The sequence below is a fragment of the Lacerta agilis genome, chromosome 2 (genome assembly GCF_009819535.1).
Source record: "Lacerta agilis isolate rLacAgi1 chromosome 2, rLacAgi1.pri, whole genome shotgun sequence".
In the NCBI taxonomy this organism is placed as follows: Eukaryota; Metazoa; Chordata; class Lepidosauria; order Squamata; family Lacertidae; genus Lacerta; species Lacerta agilis.
The window spans coordinates 75,365,799-75,387,203 of record NC_046313.1 but is presented as its reverse complement, the minus strand read 5'-3'; the positions used below and the strand labels follow the sequence as shown (position 1 = coordinate 75,387,203).

The window sequence follows — 21,405 nt, the reverse complement described above, 5'->3', positions numbered from 1 at the left end:
CAGCAGGAATTAATATTATTAGTGTTAGTTTCCTATCATGCAGGGAAGCGGGGAATGGCCAAGCTTCCTAACTCCCCAAAGAGGGCTTAAAGCTTTCTGATCTAATGGAGCATAGTTGATCTCTGTAGGGCTTAAAATTTCTGGAAGCAAAACAAAGCTACGGCCCATTCTCACCCACCAGATACTACATGAGAAATCACAGCTCCAGTCCCAAAGGCTGAAGTGTCAACGCCAATGAGATTTCTACCGTGGGTTATAATGCGTTAACATTTACTCTGAAGTGATAAGCCTTTTCACCTCTAGAATGGTTCTTTTACATTGCCCAGCCCATTCCCAGTGTCATATTTCATACCAACTACTTCAGTATTCATGCACAACATTTCTGTGAATACTTTATACAGGCCAAATGAATGGATGAACAAGCAATATATTAACTATATGAGGTGCTTTCTGAAATTATGTGCAGCTAGATTTCTTGCAAATGTGCTCTAGATGATCCTCTTCACTGGATTCTGAAAGAACAGTGCTATATGGGGCATATCTAAAGCTTGGTACACATTAGGAGTACCTAGTCTATGTCAGAATGCAGGTGTAGATACCACTCTGCTACCTCCAAAGTGGAGATAAGATGTTTGAGATGTAGGCTCAGGTGTAACTGCTGTCTCATAAAGCTCTCCCTCCCCCACCTAAAAGGTACACTTGAATAAAACAAGCATTATACTAATGATACACATTAAGGGGGGGGGGGAAACTCATCTCACTGGAAACAAGCACAGCGGAAATGGAAGACTTATATTGCTGTGTCTTCTTGCAATATTAGCAGTTGTTTTTGCTCACGGTAATGCATTTTATTTATTTTAGTTCATAAAATAAGCCACTTGATTGAAAAAAAAATTACAGGGAACAATAGTAAAAAGTTATACAGGCACCTCCCCATTTACACAGGGGTTACATTGAGCTCTTTTTAAGGGAAATTGGCAAAAACGACACTGCCAACATACGTTCAGACTTTCCTGGACATTTCTGCCGATTTCTGCCTGGACACTGCTTCAGGGTATGCCCAGGAAATTCTAGACGTCTGGCAACCCTAACAAACACCCCATTCTGCCCCATCTATGTCTTCAGCATACCACCATATCAGTCATTACTTGCATTTACCACCTCATGTTTTCCTTGTTCTATCGATATACACACAGGGAAGTTAACTCAGTGTTGTTAGAAAAGGCTATCATTTTAAAAATACAATTATTTTTACATAAATCTTCCTTTTAAAATTTTGTTTTGCTTGATGCTTTTCAAGAAATTCCATTTGCATAATACGAGTGGTCAGAGGGCAGAATAACATATTTTCTAAGAGTAATTCAGTTCCCACAAATGTGGTCTTTTAATATGTGCTTGTCATTAATTTTTTGAATACTTCATTATAGCTAGTAAGAATGTTTGCAGAGGAAATCACTACATTTTAAAAATAACATAAAATGCAGAATTGAATCCTATAGTGATAAGAGACCTAAATGGATTGAGGTTTCAGAGGGTGATAAATGAAAGCTGCTTTTATCATTCCTATTTCACCCAAATGATTTAAATAGAAAATGCTTCTAATTTTAAAACTCCTTTTCTCAAAGCATATCCTTGCTAATTGCTTATGTGCTCCCATTAGAATAAAAATGGCCTGCCTTTCCACTGTAACTAAATGAGGACTAGCTGCTGTTTCACACTGCTGTTAATTAGCCAAGTCCCAAATTCATCCTCTGCTGATGAGATTGCTCTAATAGTGCCTGAGCATTGCTTGTTACAGCCACATTAGATCCGTGTGAGCCAATGGAAAGCTGTCATCGTGCTTCCATTTTAGATTTTATCAATGTGTTCCTGTTACCACAGCAACTGGAATCAACCTATCTTGGGGTGGGGGGTGGGCTTTATCTTGCTGGCTTTTATAGCTGGGAGCGTGCCCCACTGTGCACCATGTGGTTCAGATGATTAGTTTTTTCTTCACAGAGACCTTAACTGGCAAAGTGTGTTGGGATTAAGATAAGCATAATTTATTTTGTGAGTGGGGAGGGGTCTGCACTTAGGCTTGTCACTTCCCACTCCCTTCCACTCTCAGTCATAAGGAAACCAACATTTTTCATAGGTGGCTTGGCAGACAATGAAGCAGATGTGATTCACACCAGAGGAGCCGGCTTTTTATATATATATATATATATATAAATTGTATCCCGCGTAGTTACAGAACTGAGGAGTTTCCATATGATGCTGTCTCAAATCTTCTGGGATCACAGGATGTTTCTACTCAGCAGAGTGTGATATTTGCTTGTCTTTTCCCTAGGAATTTGTGAGCTCTAGGGATGCTTTCTGAGCGGCCCCCAAGAATCCTGACCGGAATATATGCTAATGATTTATTATCAAAGAGCTTTTGGAATGGCTGGAAGTAGCACTATTGTTATTTTTTCCCCTCCTTTTGTTTGTGTGTAATAGCAACTACTGGCTATGTGGATGAACTCGGGGAAGATTAGCTGAAATGAGGAGCAACTAAGAAAGTAAATGAATTTGTAGCCTTTGTGCTACTGTTTCTTTGTATTAAAGTAGTTCATGCACTGTAGATATGCAGGTGCGGTGCCATGTGGATAAAAGAGCTTGCATATATTGGTGGCAGCTAGAAAATACACGGCTGTCTGCCTAGAAAAGGGGAGGGGTATTGTATGCAATACCATTTGGTGTCTCTCTTTTTTCCTCCTGCAAAAAGTAGGACATTGTGTGTGGGTTTTTTTAAAAAAATAAAAAGAGAAAAAGATTCCACTTGCTTGCAGTTGAACTGTTTTAAAATGCTGAAGTTAAAGGCCTTCTGCTTGGATTACTGGCAGTTTCTATGTCTCCAGCCTCTTCATGGCTTCTATAAAAGGTAAGGAAATATTAAATCTAAAATGCTTTTCAATAGTAAACGGCTGCAGGCTGCTGCATTCACTTGCTGTAAGTCACATTTGCATGGTGTGGAAAGGGGTGTGGTGGGGAAATTAATGCAGACTTATTACAAAGGGTGTAAATCTGCTTGTTCCTTTTAACTATAGTGGCCATTGCTACTTCTTCTTTGCCTGGATGTTCGGGTGATGCTGTGCTGTGGATACCATTTAATTTGAAACAAATAAGCTAAAACAGCCATTGTTTATTTTAATCCACTCTGGTTTTCTCTCTCACACAAGAACAGCTGTTAATGCTAAGTTTTTACATTACGGAGTTGGTGCTTGGGTATTGTTTTGGAATGTCTTTGGATTTTTATGTAATGTAGATTAATGTTCCTACAAGGAAAAAAAGTTTTAATAGAACAGTTTGTTTCCTATGGTATGAAATCAATTGCACACCACAGCAGCTCTGACAGAAAACTGAAATGATAGATGGTGACCGATGGTCAGAGGTAATGGGACTGGGTGCATTGTTCTTGCCAAAGTAATGGAATAACAACACAAGCAATTTAATTTGACATGTGTGGTGCACTTATCCTGATGTTTTTATCTAATGTTCAGAGTTCTCAGTATTCAGAATAGCTTATTAATGAAGAAAACTTATATCAGTAGTTCAGTATTCACAGCAAAACATGAAGGCTGTATTATTCTACCCCCACCCCCACCCCATAAAATCATAAAGTCCGTTTTAAACACAGAAGGTGCTTTTCGTGAATGATAATTGCAGGTTTATTTATTGTATGAAGATTGCAAGGGTGAAAGGGAAAGTCTTCCAGTCATTTTCAATGAATTATGCCCTTTTAAATCATGATGTATAAGTAGACAAACATAGTTGTGACTATGTTTATATCTGAAAAATTGTGCATGCACACAAAAGCTTATGCCAAGAACAAACTTAGTTGGTCTCTAAGGTGCTACTGGACAATTCTTTTATATAAAGTTGGGATTCTTTGCTTTCCAACATCGTGGGAGAAGCGTGTAAACTCCTTTTTAAAGTTAAGTTTCCAAACTTAGTAAAATCATAGTTCAGAAGGTTGAACTTCACTCTTAAAGGATGGACAGTTCATTCTTATATTTACTGTTCTAGTTAGATACATATGTTCTTCAAATGTTTGGTGTTTTCCTTCAGCTCTATAGTGTAATACAATTTAACTATAGAACACATTTTTCAACCCTGCTAACACATGCCTAATTAGTACTATTTCATATTAACTGCAATAAATTCTAATTTATTCCCTTACAATTAGCTCCTTATCCATGTATCTATATTTAGAGTTTACCCTGCAACTGAAAAAGTCAGGATTTACATACAAGAGTATACATGCAATGCAAAAATAAATAAATTATGGCATTCAAGGCTGTGACTATTTTTAAATGGGTCACACAGGGCATTCAGAAGATATTTAAAGAAAACATTTTTTGCTGCCTTAAAAGTGACAAAAAGGTGTGTGAAAACAGGATAGCACATAATGCATGATGAATGTAAAAATATACTACCCAGTTTCTAGTTCTTCTTCATTAGAGGTTTATGTCTTGTTCTTAATGTTCTTGGGAAAATGCCAGAAGGCCAACAAGAAAAGTGTGGGCATGTGGAGAAAGTGCGAAGGTGTGGGTGGATGTGCAAGAATGAGCGTGTTTTACAAGACCTGAAATAAAAATCTGAATTTGCTGAGCAGGTGTTCTGTGTGTAGACGTTAGACTGTGCCATTCAGATTTTTATCATTCCTTCATGCTAAATCTACATAAAGGGAGAAAGGATTTTGCAAATGCAGCTAAAAGAAAAATGTAATCACTGGTTTCCAAGCTATTAAAAATAACACAAGACAGTCAAGACACTCTGCATTCAATATCATGCACCCACTGCTTGAACAATGTGAGAGACCTAAGGTTGAAAAGGATATAACTGGCAATGATGCACTGAAATATTGCATAAACATTTAATCTGTTTCTTGAATCAAACTATTTTACATGCTTTCGAGTCAAAAACTGTAGTGGTGCAATGCTATTGCTACTGCTGCAGTAAAATCTAGTTTATTTTCAGAATAACATACATAAAGAAATTATTAGAAGGTACAAAATGGCCTTGGGTGACCTCCTAGGCCTTGTCGTTTCTGAGGAATGAAAAACATGAGACCACCTCGGCTGTGAGTCTGGGGGACTTGCTCCCTGCCTGTATTTTGTTTTTTGTTCCTCTTGTATTTTTATTTTGGGAACCACCCTGAAATCTATGGATGAAGGACAGTATACTAATAATAAATAAATAAATAAATAAATAAATAAATAAATAAATAAATGCAGGAATCAGGAATGTCTGGCTTGTTCCTCTTGTCACTCCAGGACAACAGCTCATGTACTGTGTATATTGTAAATACATAATTAAAAAATGCAATGCATGTTATCTCTGGTGGCTGGAGTTCGTTGTTGTAGGGCAACTCAGATCCTGTTCATGCAAATACTTTTGGCCACAAGAGAGTATTTCTGTCAAGTCCATGGCTAATTCAGTATGTATAGGCCAAATCTGTACTGTAATTCAGATGTAGCCTCTTCATTTCCCCCATGCTTTCAAAGGTTCAAGTGTCCATTTAATCTGTGACAATCTGTTATAGAATCACAGAACATAACTGCAGGTTATGCAAAGAATGACTAAGTCAAGTGTTCTGTTTCTATAATGCAGCAAGTGAGAAATGTTGCTATTAACATTATATAAAAAGTAAAATAAAAGGTGCTAAAAAAAATCTGTTCCCAGCAATAGTAAACACTGAATCACTAACATTCTTCGAAGGTCTGTTGCTGCAATCCTTCACACTTGGTCAGAAGTAATATCTGGAGAAAATCATTCTCACAGGGATGTTGCTGAAATGGACCTCTACATGGCAACAATCCAGTTGTAACATAGAAGTACAGTAGTTGCTATGGGGAATTGTGTCATTGTGTTGAAAGTCCACACCCCACCCAACAAATATGCCAGGAATATGGTACTGGTGTGTGGAGACTTATAACATCATGGACAACTATCTAGGTGCTGAGCATTCTACAGACAATGGCTGGAACAGGGACCACTCTCATTGTTCTCTACAACTTCTCCATGGAATGGATTACGTTAACCAGAATGCTGACGAAACGTGGACAATGGTCTGAAGGTTCAAAAACTATGCTTTATGAAACCCATTGGGACTGAGATATTCTGCCTGGCCCCTTATCTCTTCCCATTGTTTGCCAGATTCCTGTAACGATCCTGGCTTGTATTAAACCAAATTTCCCCATTATATCCAAACTGGAGAATTCTGGCTTAGTGTCAGTTAACAAGGAAAATAAGACTAGGTCACATCCTCCCCGTTGCCCCCCTTGAGCTCCTCCCCTGGCTCTGGTGCTTGTTCACAGCTTTAGCCTTAATGCATATTCAAATTGGGCCACTCAGACACTTAGGAGCTGTTTCTCTCCCAATATTCTTGTCCAAGACCCTTAAGGCCTATATTACTTTCCTGTCTACCTTCATCATGTTTACACTGTATTTGTACAATAGAGGCCACTAAGGGAGTCATTAGCCTTAATTTACATTTAGTTTGAAAGGAAGGCACAGATGTTGTAGATCATGTGTGTCATTATGGTCATCTGTTTTCGCTTTTGTTTAGGCCCCTGTTTTGTTGTATCAGTGGCAGGCAGTGACATTATGAGATTAATCAGTTTTAACTAGAGTACATGGTTTGTACTTTCAGTATAGTGATAGGATACAGTTATATTACATCGTCAATCATAAAGGTTTTTTTTTAACACCAGTGGTTTCAGAAGTGACAGCTTCTATGGTCAAAATTGCCTAATCCTTCCTGTCTTCAGATTACTTTCGAGAAGAGGGGTTGCACATGCAGGGAAATGAATCCACTTCTGAACCCCTGATTTGTGCTTTACTGAATAAGGCAAAAGCTAGAATGATAAGCATGACTGCCTGTTCTAAATTTTACTCTCCCTTTTTTGTTCTTCTGTTTCTGAGACGACTGTACCATGTGCCATAAAACTTCAGTTTCATCAGTTTGGAGATAAGAGGCAACATTAATATTAAAATAAGTTGCTTTTAAATAGCTTCTTCAAAGAAATAAAAGCTGTTGGACATCATTCATACTATGTAATAATGAAGTGAGAAGAATTGCTTATACATTTGTTTGGAGGGGGGAACAGTATGCAGGAAAAAGAGTTAATGCAATTTTAGCTATTACGTGTATTTATAGCCCCTGAGATAGAGGCCAATTTCCTCCTATCAGTGGCGGAGCTAGGCTCCGCGGCACCCAGGGCGGCAAAGGAAACGTCCCGGGGGCGGGGCGTCGTGACGACACATTGTGACGTCACGATGCCCCGCCCCTGGGGCGTTTCCGGGAGTGCCGCCGCCGCTTCTGCAGCCCCCTTTTAAGCCGAAGAGCCCGCTTTTAAGCTCTGCGGCTCAAAAGGAGGCTGTGGAAGCGGCGGTCCGACGCTGCTGCTCCCGGGGCGACTGAGCGAGCGGCGGCGCGTGGGGGTGACAGGCGCCAGCCCCTCCTGCCACTCCCCACGCTGCTGGTCACCCCGGGAGCAGCAGCGCTGCACGGGCGGGGTGCTCCCTCGGCCGTGCGCTGTTGCTCCTGGGGTGACGGAGGGAGCGGCAGCGCTTGGGAATGGCGGGAGGGGCTGCCGCTTGTCATCCCCCATGCGCCTCCGCTTGCTCCGCCGCCCCGGGAGCAACAGCGCACGGCCGAGGGAGCACCCCGTCCATGCAGCGCTGCTGCTCCCAGGGTGACCGGCGTTGCGTGGGGAGTGGCGGGAGGGGCTGCCGCTTGTCACCCCCACCCGCCGCTTGTCACACCTGCCACTAGGGGCATACCGCCCCCACCGCACCCCCCTAGCGACGCCCCTGCCTCCTATCTTGCAGCCTAGTCCTGTGCATACTGTTAAAGGTTTCTGGGGGAAGGGGCTAAACCCTTGAAATCATTAAATACAGTACTACCATTTTGACTATTTGGTATATGAAAGGAGAAATACAAGCTGCAAAGGAATTCCTGGGCAAGCCTGTGCAAAAAAAAAAAAAAAACCTCTGTCCAAGCTTAGGACCATTAAGAAACAATACAGGACCATTTGTAGTGCAAGAGAACTGTCTTTCCCCCCTGCCCTGAAGTGAGAACAGAGATAGGGGATTTGGAAGGTGGCCAAGGTAACTGAGCATGATGTCACAGGAAGAGTTTGGGGCCTTTGGCAGGAGGCTTGGGATAGCTGAGAAAAACCCAGGCTGAAGGCAAGTAGAGAGAGAGATGCCTTGGACTCCACCTGCTGCACTGCTGTGGGGAACAAGCCCCTCTTGAGATGACCATGTGGTAAGATCTGGACTCCCTCCATCAAGATTCAGGTGTAAATATATGAATAAATCATATTTTTAAAGCTAAAACTACCTCTGTCATGTCTTCAATTCTCTAAAGGAGCACAGACCCTGGTTGAAGGCCAAGACCCCTGGAATCTCGTGCATGGCTTGGGGTTGGGGTGTCCTATAACAATATATACCAGGAAGTAAATGCCACTGAGTTTAATGGGACTTGCTTCCAAATAAGTATGCTTAGGATTGGATATCAGCTGGATCACTATCTATATTGCCTCATAAATAAGTCCTGCTCCTTGGGGACCCTGTATATCATGAAGAGGACAATAGCAGTAAGCTGCAAATCAAAGGGGGGGATGAATAGAGAGACCTGTTCTGAACTTATTTGTAGAGTTCAGGATTGTAGTTGTTGCTAAAAACAAATGCTTTGCTTTCATTTGACAGTGACTTCACCCAGAGCTAGCATGTGAGTCATAGTGCCTGCAGTACAGCTCTCCAAAGAAGCTTGTGTTGGAGAAATTTGCTGCAGCTGCAAAGCAGCTGAGTGTGTATATCCTCCTTTCTCTCCTCTCTAGCATACACCGTCATTCCATATAATTTTTACAGCATGTGCTGTGCATTCTGCAGAGAGTCTGCTTCATAATGAAATGATGGGAGACAGCCAACCAAAGCAAACTTCCAAATGACACACACGGAGCAAATGCATAAATAATGTAAAAGCTTTCAGCATCTTTCCATGCAAAACAGTTAGTACATGCAGTCCTTGCATTTGTGACCCTTTGCTTAGCTCTCAGGTTATGTAAATGGAAAAACACCACTGTCTGTCCTATGATAAAAGGCACTTCATATGCTTGCAGTCCTAACAACACATGTGGTCTGAAGTTGGAAAGAACTGTTACTTATCGTGGATTCTCTAGGAATTTAGAATATTGTGGCACCTTTCCTGGTAATATATTTTGCCTTGGGAAACTAGTATGTGAAGAGATCTATGTCTAATTCTTCTTCATATTATCACAGTATATGCCTACCTTTCAGGTGGAATTGCACAATGCATTTCTAGTCCCCAAGGGCACGTACTAAGTGGCAATTTCTGTCACTTTCTAGTATAATGCTTACAGATACCATATATCAGAAAAGCAGCCAAAGCGAAGGGCAACAGTGAGTGTAAAATCAGACATTCTCCCTTCAACTATGTGGTTAAGTGTGCAGGGGGGAGTGCTATATACAGGAAGCTGCTAAAGGTATTGGTAATATGCATCTGGGTTTTGTTTTGTTTTTACTTCCATTCCTGTTGCTGGAATTCGCAAACTGAGCTGAGATTTTGTTCATTTTAACAGCATTTATATACTACTTAATCATCAGAGTCTATAAGCTGATTATCATCATCATCATCACTATCATCATTTTGATTTTGCTCCCAGCGCAGGTATTCTGGGAATTAGAACAGTTCCTCCCCACAGGGCACCGAGCCAAGGGAACTCAAAACTACGATATAGCATACTTGAGAACATGCACAGAACAGAAGGCGAGAGGGGGAGGTCGCCAAATTTTGTCCTAGCTCAGGGCATCATATTATGAAAGTCCACTCCATTGCGCCACAAAATAAATTATGGCTAGTGCAGACCAACATTTATCAAGTCCAGAATCCTGTTTTCGCCCAGGTGTTTCCCGAGAACTCACAATCAAGGCTACTGGTTTTGATGGTTCTTACTACCATTGTCATTGGAGGCACTGTGCCACTTGAATACCAGCTGCTGGAAAGCAAACAACAGAAGAAGGCTATTGTCAGTGTGTTCTGCTTTGTATTTCCCTTAGGCATCTGTTTGGCCACTGTGGGAACAAAATGCTAGTCCTTTGCTCTAATCCAGCAATGCTCTTCCTACATTCTTAGCCTCAAATATGTCATCAGCATATGGTCGGAGGTGCAGAGTTAATTAGATTTCACCGAGGGAAATGAAAAATAGTTTTAATGGCTAGTGGGACAAAGAAGCAACATTGGGTGCTCTCCCTCTCAAATCTATTTAAAGAGCCAGACATTATAGATGAGCAAGGAAGTTACAATATTCAGGTGTTAGGGCACATGGTGTATTGTTGAGCAGATAAAGCTGAAAATGTAGTTGATATTCTTGATTGTTAGGGTAAGTGTCCCTCAGATGTAAGGCACTTGTTTGGGTGGAGGCCATAGACTGTAAGAGAAGTCCTCCTGGATCAGACTCGGGATCCATCCACTGAAGTGTCCTGTTTTCAACAATGGCCACCAGATGCTTCTTAGAAACTTGTAACCAGGGCATGAAGCCAATAGCCACACATTTGCCCCCATCTCCCAGACAGAAGCTGGTAATGCCTCTGCATCTGCAGGTTCCTTTAGCTCTCATGCCTTATAGCAGTTGATAGGGTTAATCCCCCTTTAAAGCTACCTAAGACAAGGGCTTCTGTCACACCAAATAAATTAATTGTGCATTGTGTGTACAAGTACTTTCTTTTTCTGTTCTGAAATTACTGCTAATCAATTTCATTGGATGACCCCAAGTTCTAATATTAGGAAAGGAGGGGATCACACTTTGTCTTTCACTCCATTTTTGTTGGGCATTCATTCAGTTTGGAATAGCTGCTGTTGGAGTCCTTTATTGTCTGCTTCAGTTTTCACCACCCTACATAAATGGAACCCAAGAGGTGAAAGTAAGCATAAGGTGTGTGGAGGCCATACTTTTGCAGATTAGACGCTTCAAAACCCGAATGTGGGTTGTAGCCCAATACTAAAGTAGACCCATTGAAATTTCTAAACCCATGTCACTCATGTCTGTTCATTTCAATGGGCCTACTCTGAGTAGGCCTAGCATTAGATACAGCTCTATAAGTTAATATTATAGTGGTGGAGGTAAGGCAGTCAAGAGAATTCAAAGAGTCTGTGTAAAAGGAGTTGTTATAACACCCTCAGTGAGCAGGTTCCTCATACAAATGACAAGCCAATGTTCAGTGAAACTGTATTGGATGAGACATGAATTTTCAGGTGGGGAGTTGGACAGCTGTTTAATTTTTAATTAGTCACCTGAATAACCAACTGCATTTATTTATCTTAATTTTAAATGTTCTATAGCAGGCTTCCTCAACCTTGGCCCTCCAGATGTTTTGAGACTACAATTCCCATCACCCCTCACCACTGGTAATGCTAGCTAGGGATCATGGGAGTTGTAGGCCAAAAAACATCTGGAGGGCCAAGGTTGAGGAAGCCCGTTCTATAGTGTATACCTCCTTGATATGTTTCATGATAGATAATGCAGTATGGAAATGCCTTTCTAAATTGTACTACCTATATAGTTTTACAAAGGATAAAGTAGTTTCCTTATGAGATTATTAGTTTCTATTTAGTTAGTATTAATTGCCAGAGTGTGAAAAGAAAAAACCTGACAAGGTACACAATTTGACAAGACAATGGGTTTGTGCTAAAGAGTTGCTGTACTTAATTCCATCAACGGTGTCTCCAAAAATTTTTACACATCACTTGGGAAGACAGACGAACTAATGCCAGTGTACTGGAAGAACCAAAGATCACCAGTGTCAAAGCAGTTATTGTTCAACATCAGCTTCATTGGGCTGATCATGTTCGGATGCCTGATCCATAGCAACTACTCTATTCCGAACTTAAAAATGGGAAGCATAATGCTGGTGGTCAACAAAAGAGGTTTAAAGACACTCTCAAGGCAAATCTTAAAAAAATGTACTATAAACACCGACAACTGGGAAACACTGGCCTGCGAGCGCTCCAATTGGAGAACAGCCTTTACCAAAGGTTCCATGGGCCTTGAAGACACTCAAACTCAGGATGAAAGGGAGAAACGTGCTAAGAGGACGGCACGTTTGCCAAACCCTCACCATGATCAACTCCTGCCCAGTAACCTATGTCCCAACTGCGGAAGGACGTATGGATCCAGAATTGGCCTCCACAGTCACTTATGGACTCACTACTAAGACCGTGTTCATTGAAGACAACCTTACTCAGCTACGAGTGATTGCCAAAGAAGGAGAAGGTATCTAGGACTGGAGACGCACAAAGTCTCATTAGTGGAAATGAAGTGCACAACATTGTTTTTTCCATCAGGGAAGCTGAAATTTGTAGTTCTTGTCAACTCTCCTAGCCAATGTGGTGTAGTGGTTAAGAGTGGTAGACTCGTAATCTGGGGGACCGGGTTCGTGTCTCCGCTCCTCCACATGCAGCTGCTGGGTGACCTTGGGCTAGTCACACTTCTTTGAAGTCTCTCAGCCCCACTCACCTCACAGAGTGTTTGTTGTGAAGGGAAAGGAGAATGTTAGCCGCTTTGAGATTCCTTCGGGTAGTGATAAAGCGGGATATCAAATCCAAACTCTTCTTCATGTTGAGTTCATAGTACTGTTTACCAGTAAAGCAAGGCAGAAGACCTAGCGAGATTCTTATGAATGAAAGAGACTAAGATAAGTATTTGAATACTGCAGCGCTGGGAAACAAAAAGACCAGTGCAGGCCACTTGCAGAACAATGATGCTTTTATCCTTTTAATCCTTGTTTTGTTTATCTGCTAAACAAAGCCCTATAGATTGAGGGAGGCTTTTGTATTAACTTGTTTATTGTGAAGACAACTTTTATTCCAATTTGTATTTATAACATTCTTAATATAATTGGGGCCCTATACAATGATTTCCCAGCCTGAACACACACACACCCCACACACCTTCAAGCTGATTCTAAGACAGATTGTTTGTTTGTTTGTTTTCAATTTAAAGTTTACATACTAGAAAATGCATTCATCTGTTAAAACCCATTTCAAGATGGCAGTCTTAAGAAAATCCTGTGCAAACATTTTTGGGAAGTTTTTGATTTCAATGGGTCTATTCTAAAGATGTCTAAATTCAGGTTCCTAATTTTTATATCACATTCTGTGCTCTCAAACTGTGATACTGGTCATTTCCATTTTTCATAAGTTAAACAAAGTATGCTGATGATGAGTCAAAAGCCACTCAAAAAAGAGATGCTTCCCATCTTTGATTTCACTCATGCTGAAAAACTTTATGTTCATTTTAACTATGTTTATAAAGTCCTCCATTCCAATTTCCACTGTAGTCATATAATGTGTACATTCACAGCAAAATAAACATGTTAATTTCTTGTGCTTTACATTTGGTTTTCTTAAGATCAAACTACATATTACATTAAATACCTAGTATGGAGTTCTATGTGGTTGTGTGTGTGTGTGTGTGTTTACAATTGAAGGCCAATCCAGATCAAGAGCACATGGAGAAGTTTAACCCCTCCCATCCATGCAGAATGCTGAAATCGAGAGAAAGAGAAACAGAGACAGCCCCAATGCCATATAGTAAAAGATGGGTGGAAAGGCTTTCACTGGCACCAATGGGTCCTTTCCTTCTTTTGTCACTTAGTGAGTTAAGAAGGCTAGGGATTTGGGGGGGGGGCAATGCAGTGGGAGGAAAAAGATTTAGCACCTACCCACCCTGTACACTGTGGTCCTGATCTGGATTGTCCTGGATTTTATTATAGTAAAAAGCACACACACAAAAGCTACAGATTACAAATTTAACATAACATGTAGTTTGCTCATTTTAAATCATGTATAACCTGGGTTTACACCTGCAACTCAGCACCTCTTCCCTTACTTTATCACTGCGTTCCAGTTTTCCAGCATCAGGATCTGGGCAGGAAGAAGATTGCTGCAATGCCAACCCAGATGTAGGGATTAAATGCTGTTGATTCCATGCCCCTAAACTAACAGCTGATGGCCTGTTGCCATGTTAGGAAAAAAATGCAGAGCAGGGATGGCTTACGGAAAAGGATTTATGTCCAATAAATTTCCTGACACTGGTGATGGCCTTAGCAAAAGGATCCATCAAGGCTAAATTATTCCCATCAGCACAGCAAATAAAAAGATGGATATCATTTTATTCTGAATGTGTGGTGAGGAAAAAGTAATGCTTAACCTGCATACAGTAACAATGGAAAATATATTAGTGGTATGTTGTCTGTAACTTTAACTGCATAGCCATATAAAATCAACTAACTTCCATACAAGGTGTGACCCTCATACAGCTTATTACTGTTTCACTGAAACATTTACATTTCAGCTACTGAAGTATAACTGGGTGTCCTAGCTGACTGATACATTACATATAATAAGAGGTTTAGATATTCATTCCTACAGTGTGTGTTCATGCCCAGCATTGGAAAATGACTCATTACTTCTTTTGGCGCTAGACAAGTTTTTAAAAAATCCAACTGCTGGCTGTTCATACAGACTACACTGTATGATTTCAGTGCATTTTGTAAGCGTACAGTCCTAGCAAATGCTATTTTGGATCCCTGCAGACAGGAGTTTTTAAAAACAGTAAAGGCTATCTGCTCTCTTACTATTATTTTTTTAACTTGATCATCCGAAACAGTGATATGTTACTTTCCAAGCAGCACTGAATGATCCTAGTTAGTGAATAATGTAAACAATTCTTGTAGATTGTAAAGAAAGCAGTAATTTGAGACCTCTGATGGGAAAGCTGGCTTCCCTCTGTGGTTTGCTCAGTTCAAGTCAGTGGAGGTTGGAGGAATCGTTTTTGAGTTCATGAATCAGAGCCTAGCTGTCTCCTGAAACTTGGCTAACTTTTGCTCTGCACTTTCTAAATGTACTACTTCGCTGGATTCTTCAGAATAAGTGTGTTTTTTTCAATACACTGCAGAGGAGGTCATGAAGGGAGATGGCAGCGCAATGTGGAATCTGATGTGGAAATACTGCATTTCAGTCAGGACAATCAGGTACCTTTTGAAACTTGTCTGCCTGCCCCCATGGGCTTAGGTTGTTAGCAGTTTGCCCTTAGCTATGTTTCTGATGTCTTCTGACAACTATAGAGGTCTTTCATTATGGCAAGTGCTGATTTATGAAGAATATTTATCTTTCCTAACTGCTTGATTTCAACCGGCATTGTAATCCTAATATGTGTTTGCTACTTTTGCAAAATTATTTTGCGTAGAGTTGAATGTTAGGGGCTATAAAAAAAATCTTTATGAATATTTCTGCATTTGCTTTTGCTTCTTTTGAGTCACAGATGTTGTGAGTTAACTTTGAACGATACAACTAAAAACAGCAAAAGGAATTGCTGGATCTAAATGTGCCCTTCTGTTGTATTCTCAGCCTTACTTGTATATGTTTAAAGGACCCTCTGTTTCAGTACAAGGACAGACTGTACAACAAGCTGGTCAGTTTGTATTTGGACAATTCTTATTTGGTGTGCTGAATGTTTTTCCAAGCTCTGATACTGTAGGCTCTAGTGAAACTTATTTGGGGAGTGGCACCATTAAGCAAGTTACTAGTGTTTACTTGCAGTGACTTAGAGGGTTCCTTCCTTATTCCTCTCATGCTATGACTTCTTTATGTGGCTGAGCTGTATATTTTGAATGGGGTGTTTTGTGTGCTTCAAGGAAATGTGTAATCTAAATAATCACAGTATTTCCCACTATGTAATTATTCACTGTGCTAAAAGGAACAGTCTAGTCTGGATTTCTGCATGAACTTCCAGCAACCAGTCGTGTTGTTGTTTTTAATGGAACTTGGCATTTACCATAGATTTTTCTTTCTAAAATCTTAAGAGTAAAAACTCTGTGGAAGCAGTGGGTCCCGAGGGGGGGTCCATATGATGACAAAGAGATACTCATTATAGAAAGTGGGATTGATTACTTGAGCTTCTTCACAAAATGCAAATAATGGTTTGGGGTCAGATGAGGGGCACTAGAAAAGTGACTTCCTTGTGTTAATTTATATAGAAGTAGTTTCTCTTATCTTTTGAATATTCATCCTGACCTTAAAGACATTAGAAAGTAACCCTCAAAATGTATCCTCAAAAGGTAAACGCTTGTATGCAAGAAGTGTGTTGCATGAAAGACATAAACAAACACACATAGTCCCAAACACTGAGTATATTGAGCATCGCAGGTGATTGCATTAGTCAGATTTGCCAACAATTTTCTGGGTTCTCGGCATCATCGTGCTCAGCAATATCACAAGGAGATTTATAATCCATATTACAGTTTTTGTGGGTATAGCCCTATAGGCAAGCATTGCACTGCTAGAACACCACCCAGCACCTTAAAAGAACATACATCTATTTATCATGTTTTTACTGTTTGCTACATATTTTGCTTTTATTCCAAGCCTTTCCAAATACATCTGTTGTTTCCAAAGTTTTTAATTCTTGTGGTTTTAATATTTTAATATTATTTTGACATCTGTATTATATTTGACATTCTACTTCTGTGCACCATCCAGGTATTCTCTTAATGTAGAGTGGTTTATGAATTTTGAAATGAGTTTGTTTATTCATTTAACAGCCCTTGGCAATGGTCACCATCTGAGAAATGCTAGACTTAAACCACATTGGACATTATCAGTCAAATTGGCAATTGTATGGGCCTAGAAACCAGTCAGCATCCTCTCTAGCTAATTTAGTATTGGAGATAGATGCTCCTTCCTGTCTGGGCTCAGATAGGAAGTGAGCAGCCATATAATCTACAAGATGATGTTAGAAGATAGTCCAAAGTAGAGTACCTTTCACTAATGCAACAAAGAGGTTAGAAAAATGTGGATGATTGTTTGTTTGTTTGTTTGTTTGTTTTACTTATTATACATTATTTATTACTAGTGGTTTCAGCCTGTTAAAATAACGGGCGCTAGAACAGAAGCCGCCTCCCTCCCTCTCGCTCCTCCCTCACTCCCTGCGGCCGGCCGGCCTCCGTCTCCTTTCCTGCGGCCTCCATCATGTCTTCTTCCTCTTCTCCGGAGACGGGGCCGGGGTTCGAGCGCGCCCTGGCCCGGCGGGACGGCTCGGCGGGGCTCCGCCTCGGGCAGTGCTCGGCGGGTGGGACGGGCTGCGTGGTGTAGGACGCGGCGCTGGTGCTGGCGCGCTTCCTCGAGAAGGGGGCCGAGGACTCGGAGGCGGCGGGCCCGGCGGGGCTCCCTCTCCGCCGCAAGGCCGTGCTCGAGCTGGGCGCAGGCACCGGCCTTGTGGGCCTCATGGCCGCCAGCCTCAGGTACGTTGCTGCCGCGGCCGGGCCTCGCCTCAGAATTGCCGTGGGGGCTGCTGTCTCGCTCAGTGTGGCCCACACGGACTGGCAGCAGCGGCACACTGGAGCCTTTAAGAATGACAATAATGCTCCTCCTCCCTTCTCCTCCCCTCGCACGGCGGTGGCAGTTGAAGCGGAATGCCGGCGCTCCGCGGGGGCGGGCTGCTCTGTGCCGCTCCCGGGCCGCTAGGCCTCGGGGCTCTCGTTGTAGCAGCGGCAGCGTGGCCTTCCTCCTCGGCCTCCCCTCTCTTTTGGAGCGCCGACGTTCCATTTCAACTGCCCCGCTTCAACTGCCGCCGCTGCTCCCAGCCCGATGTCTCTCCATCCAATCCCTGTGTCCCTGGGGCACATGCTCAGTAGCGCAAACCCAGAGACACAGGGACTGGACGCAGAGACACTTGCGTTTTATATATATAGATACAACACCATGAAAAGCATTGCAAATAATCATTATAAAGTGAAAGACTAACCAAGAATGTTTTAAATAGCTGCATAGGCTTGGTGGCATTAAAATGTTATCTGAAAGTCAAAAGTAGGGATCCCTACCAAATCTCTGCTGGTAAAGTGTTCCACAGAATGAGACCAGCAACACTAAATGCTTGACCTCTAGTTGAGGCCAGTCATAGCACAACTAACAATGCTGCTCCGAATGATCTCAGTGATCAAGTTGGGATATAAAGGTTCAGGTGTTCCTTAAGGTATTGTCAACAAAAGTTGGGTGCCTCCCACTCTCTCTGCCGAGTGGTAGCAAGAGTCCATGGGGTTCCAGGCACTCACCCAGTGTCTGTGTTCCTTTGGAGAATTGAGACATGGCAGAGGCTACTGTAGCTTTAAGAAATGTGGTTTATTCACCTATTTACGCCTTCAATATGCATGGAGGGAGTCCAGATCTTACAGCATGGTCCTTTCAAGAGTGCAGCCAGCCAGCGAAAGATGTATTCCAGTCTTTCCTCTTCCTTCTTCTTGCCAGGTAAATGTAAAGGGACCCCTGACCATTAGGTCCAGTTGTGTCCAACTCTGGAGTTGCGGTGCTCATCTCACGTTACTGGCCAAGGGAGCCGGCGTACAGCTTCCGTGTCATGTGGCCAGCATGACTAAGCTGCTTCTGGCGAACCAGAGCAGCGCACAGAAACGCCGTTTACCTTCCCGCCGGAGCGGTACCTATTTATCTACTTGCACTTTTGATGTGCTTTCGAACTGCTAGGTGGGCAGGAGCTGGGCCCAAGCAATGGGAGCTCACCCTATCAGGGGGATTCAAAGCGCCGATCTTCTGATCAGCAAGCCCTAGGCTCTGTGGTTTAACCCACAGCGCCACCCGCGTCCCTTCTTCTTGCCAGAACACACTGCTAAAAACTCGTTTCCTGTCACCTCAGGCCCAGTTACCCTGGCAACCTTCCAAACTCCAGTCTCTGTTCACACCTCATGGCCAGGGGAAGAATAGTTCACTTGCATTGTCTATAGTTCTCAATGGCCCTGTATTCTTTCTTAATGGCCATAGCTTGGCCAGATCGTTTTGCATAGGCCCAGGAATTCCTTGCCTAGTGCAGTTCTGCAGCTTGTACTTCAATCTATATTCCAGTCAATAAAAACCCTATCATTTATTAATTTCTGGGGTCCCCCCCATTGTATAACAGTATATTGGACCCAATTCATTCAACCCAAGAGCCGTGGACCTGGCCTCCTAGCATATGGGCAGCCAGTTCAGATGTGTTAGCAGAGGTGCCATCTGCCCCCATCAGCAGTCTACATCCTTCACCAATTGGAGCTTCTGTATCAGGCCCAGGGCAGCCCTGGGCATGCAGATGCCATGGGCTTGCAGATTTACTCAAAGGGGGGTCTGGATTTTGTATCCAGTAGTGGGTGAACTTCAGTCATACAGTTGTGATTATTCTGGTTGCCAACATGCACAAAATAATGAATACTCAGTACAAATGAAAAGCAGCACTACATAAATCGATGCAAATATTAATACTTTGCTTTAATGGTTGCTACCCAGCTTTGTTGTAATGAAAGGGAGTCTTACCATTCACTTACCATTAGGTGAATTGCACAATAGATCTATTGTATGCCCTTACTGTGCTGGGCAAATCTATAGCTGCACAGCTATACAAGTACAAAAGCATAATAACATACGCTGCACAAGGGCGGGAATAAAATAAATTAGGTATTGAATTACCAATGTTTTTAATAGCATGGCTTGAAGTAGTATATTCCCAAGATTTGGTTTAGTGGTTATAAAAGCAGACTGGAACAGTCTGAGTCAGCAAATTCACAACCCACAGGGAATAAATTGCAGGGTTTACAAGAGAGTAATACATAGCTTTATGCTTGCATCTTAAAGTTCCATTTGCCAGGAATGGAAGAAAAGAGTCAATGGTTTGCTTTCAATGATCCACACATCTGGAAAAAGTAAAACATTTGTTCCTTCGATATGTGAGTTGTCATGGGGTGTTTTTTCTCCTCTGCTAAATTTTTCCATTTGGTTTTAGGGTCCTTCCTTTATAGTCATTATATTGCATTTGTGGCAAAATATTTTATTTGGATACAAACAGTACACCAGTATGTTTAATAGTATTACTAGGTGCTAGTTGTGTCACCTAAGAACAGCATGAAGGCAGTGATTTTTCTTTTTCTTTTTTAAGGAAGTGGCTCTGCAACTAGGGATAGTAGAAAGTAACCAGTTCTGCTCTGTGGCATTTTGGCAGACAGTGGAATGAAGTCATCCCATAATGGCTTCTACAATTCACTCGATACTCTGTACATGCTTGAGCCCAGGGTTCAATAAAAACACTATGCCTTTGCTAAATCAGAGAGGTTTCACAGTAGTTTCCAAAAGCATGCCAAAGATATCCCTGAGATATCCATGGTTTCACAGCCATATGAATACAAAAGCAGAGTAACATAAACTGCCAGGACAAGGACACAAATAGTTAGCTTTTGAATTACAAATGCACTCTACAACCCAATGCAATGCTATCATGATTCATTGAGGGAGTTGTATTGCTACTGACCCCTTGCTTTATCAGGTATGAATGAATGAATGAATGAATGCAGAGTGTATAATGCCTCAGGAACATCTTTGAGATGGGGTGGCCATCCCCTTCATAGAATTGTAGAATTTGAAGGAACTCCTAGGATCATCTAGTCCAATCCCCTGCAATGCAATCTCAATTAAAGCATCCCTGAGAGATGGCCACCCAACCTCTGCTTAGAAAACCTCCAAGGAAGGAGAGTCCACCACCTTCTGAGGGAGTCTGTTCCACTGTTAAACAGCTCTTGCTGTTAAAAAGTTTTTCCTGGTGTTTATTTGGAATCTCCTTTATTGTAACTGCAATCCATTGGTTTGGGTTCTGCTTCCTGCTACTTTTTCCATATGACAGCCCTTCAGATATTTGAAGATGGCTATCATATTTCCTCTCTTTTCCTGGCTAAGTATACCCAACTCCTTCAAACATTCCTCATAAGGCTTGGTTTTCAGACCCTTTGATCATCTTGTTTGTACTCCTCTGTACATGTCACAGCTTGTCAATCAGTGAATTTATTATTTCGGTCACAGACCAGTTCCAGGCCACATACAATATCAAGGAAGTCATAAAACACGATAGGGATACATTTGAATTTGCAATTAGGTATAACAGGGACAATGCAGATATAGCAACAGTTAAAAATATATAAGTTAAAACTTAGTCACTAAAATATAACCTAAAATTATCATTATGATAGCACCCAGTTTGTCATTATCCTTCTTAAATTGTGGTTCCCAGAACAGGACACAGTATTCCAAGTGTGGTCTGACCAAGGCAAACTAGAGCAGTACTGTTACTTCCCTTAATCTGGACACTATATTTTGGTTGATGCAGCCTACAATATCATCAGCTTTTTTGCTGCTGCTGCTGCACACACACACACACACACACACACACACACACACACACGAGCCATTGGAGTATATGATGAGGACATCATCATATATGGGGCATTGCTGGGCTGTTCTGCTCCCCTCTAAGACACAGAGGGGAG

At 41.8% G+C, this 21,405-nt stretch overlaps 1 protein-coding gene across 14 annotated transcripts in view; it reads left to right on the top strand.

The window, feature by feature from the left end:
• Positions 1-21,405, top strand: part of IQSEC1 (IQ motif and Sec7 domain ArfGEF 1) — a 323,964-nt gene that overhangs the window by 158,053 nt on the left and 144,506 nt on the right. Inside the window, exon 1 of one of the 14 annotated variants that reach the window (XM_033140844.1) lies at positions 2,788-2,902. The exons of 12 other annotated variants lie outside the window; for them this stretch is intronic. In XM_033140844.1, the coding sequence (XP_032996735.1) occupies positions 2,826-2,902 (77 nt within the window). In that variant the 5' untranslated portion in view covers positions 2,788-2,825. Of the gene's footprint in view, positions 1-2,787; positions 2,903-14,791; positions 15,085-21,405 lie in introns of those variants that run through there. One more of the 14 variants, XM_033140846.1, reaches the window with a different exon arrangement.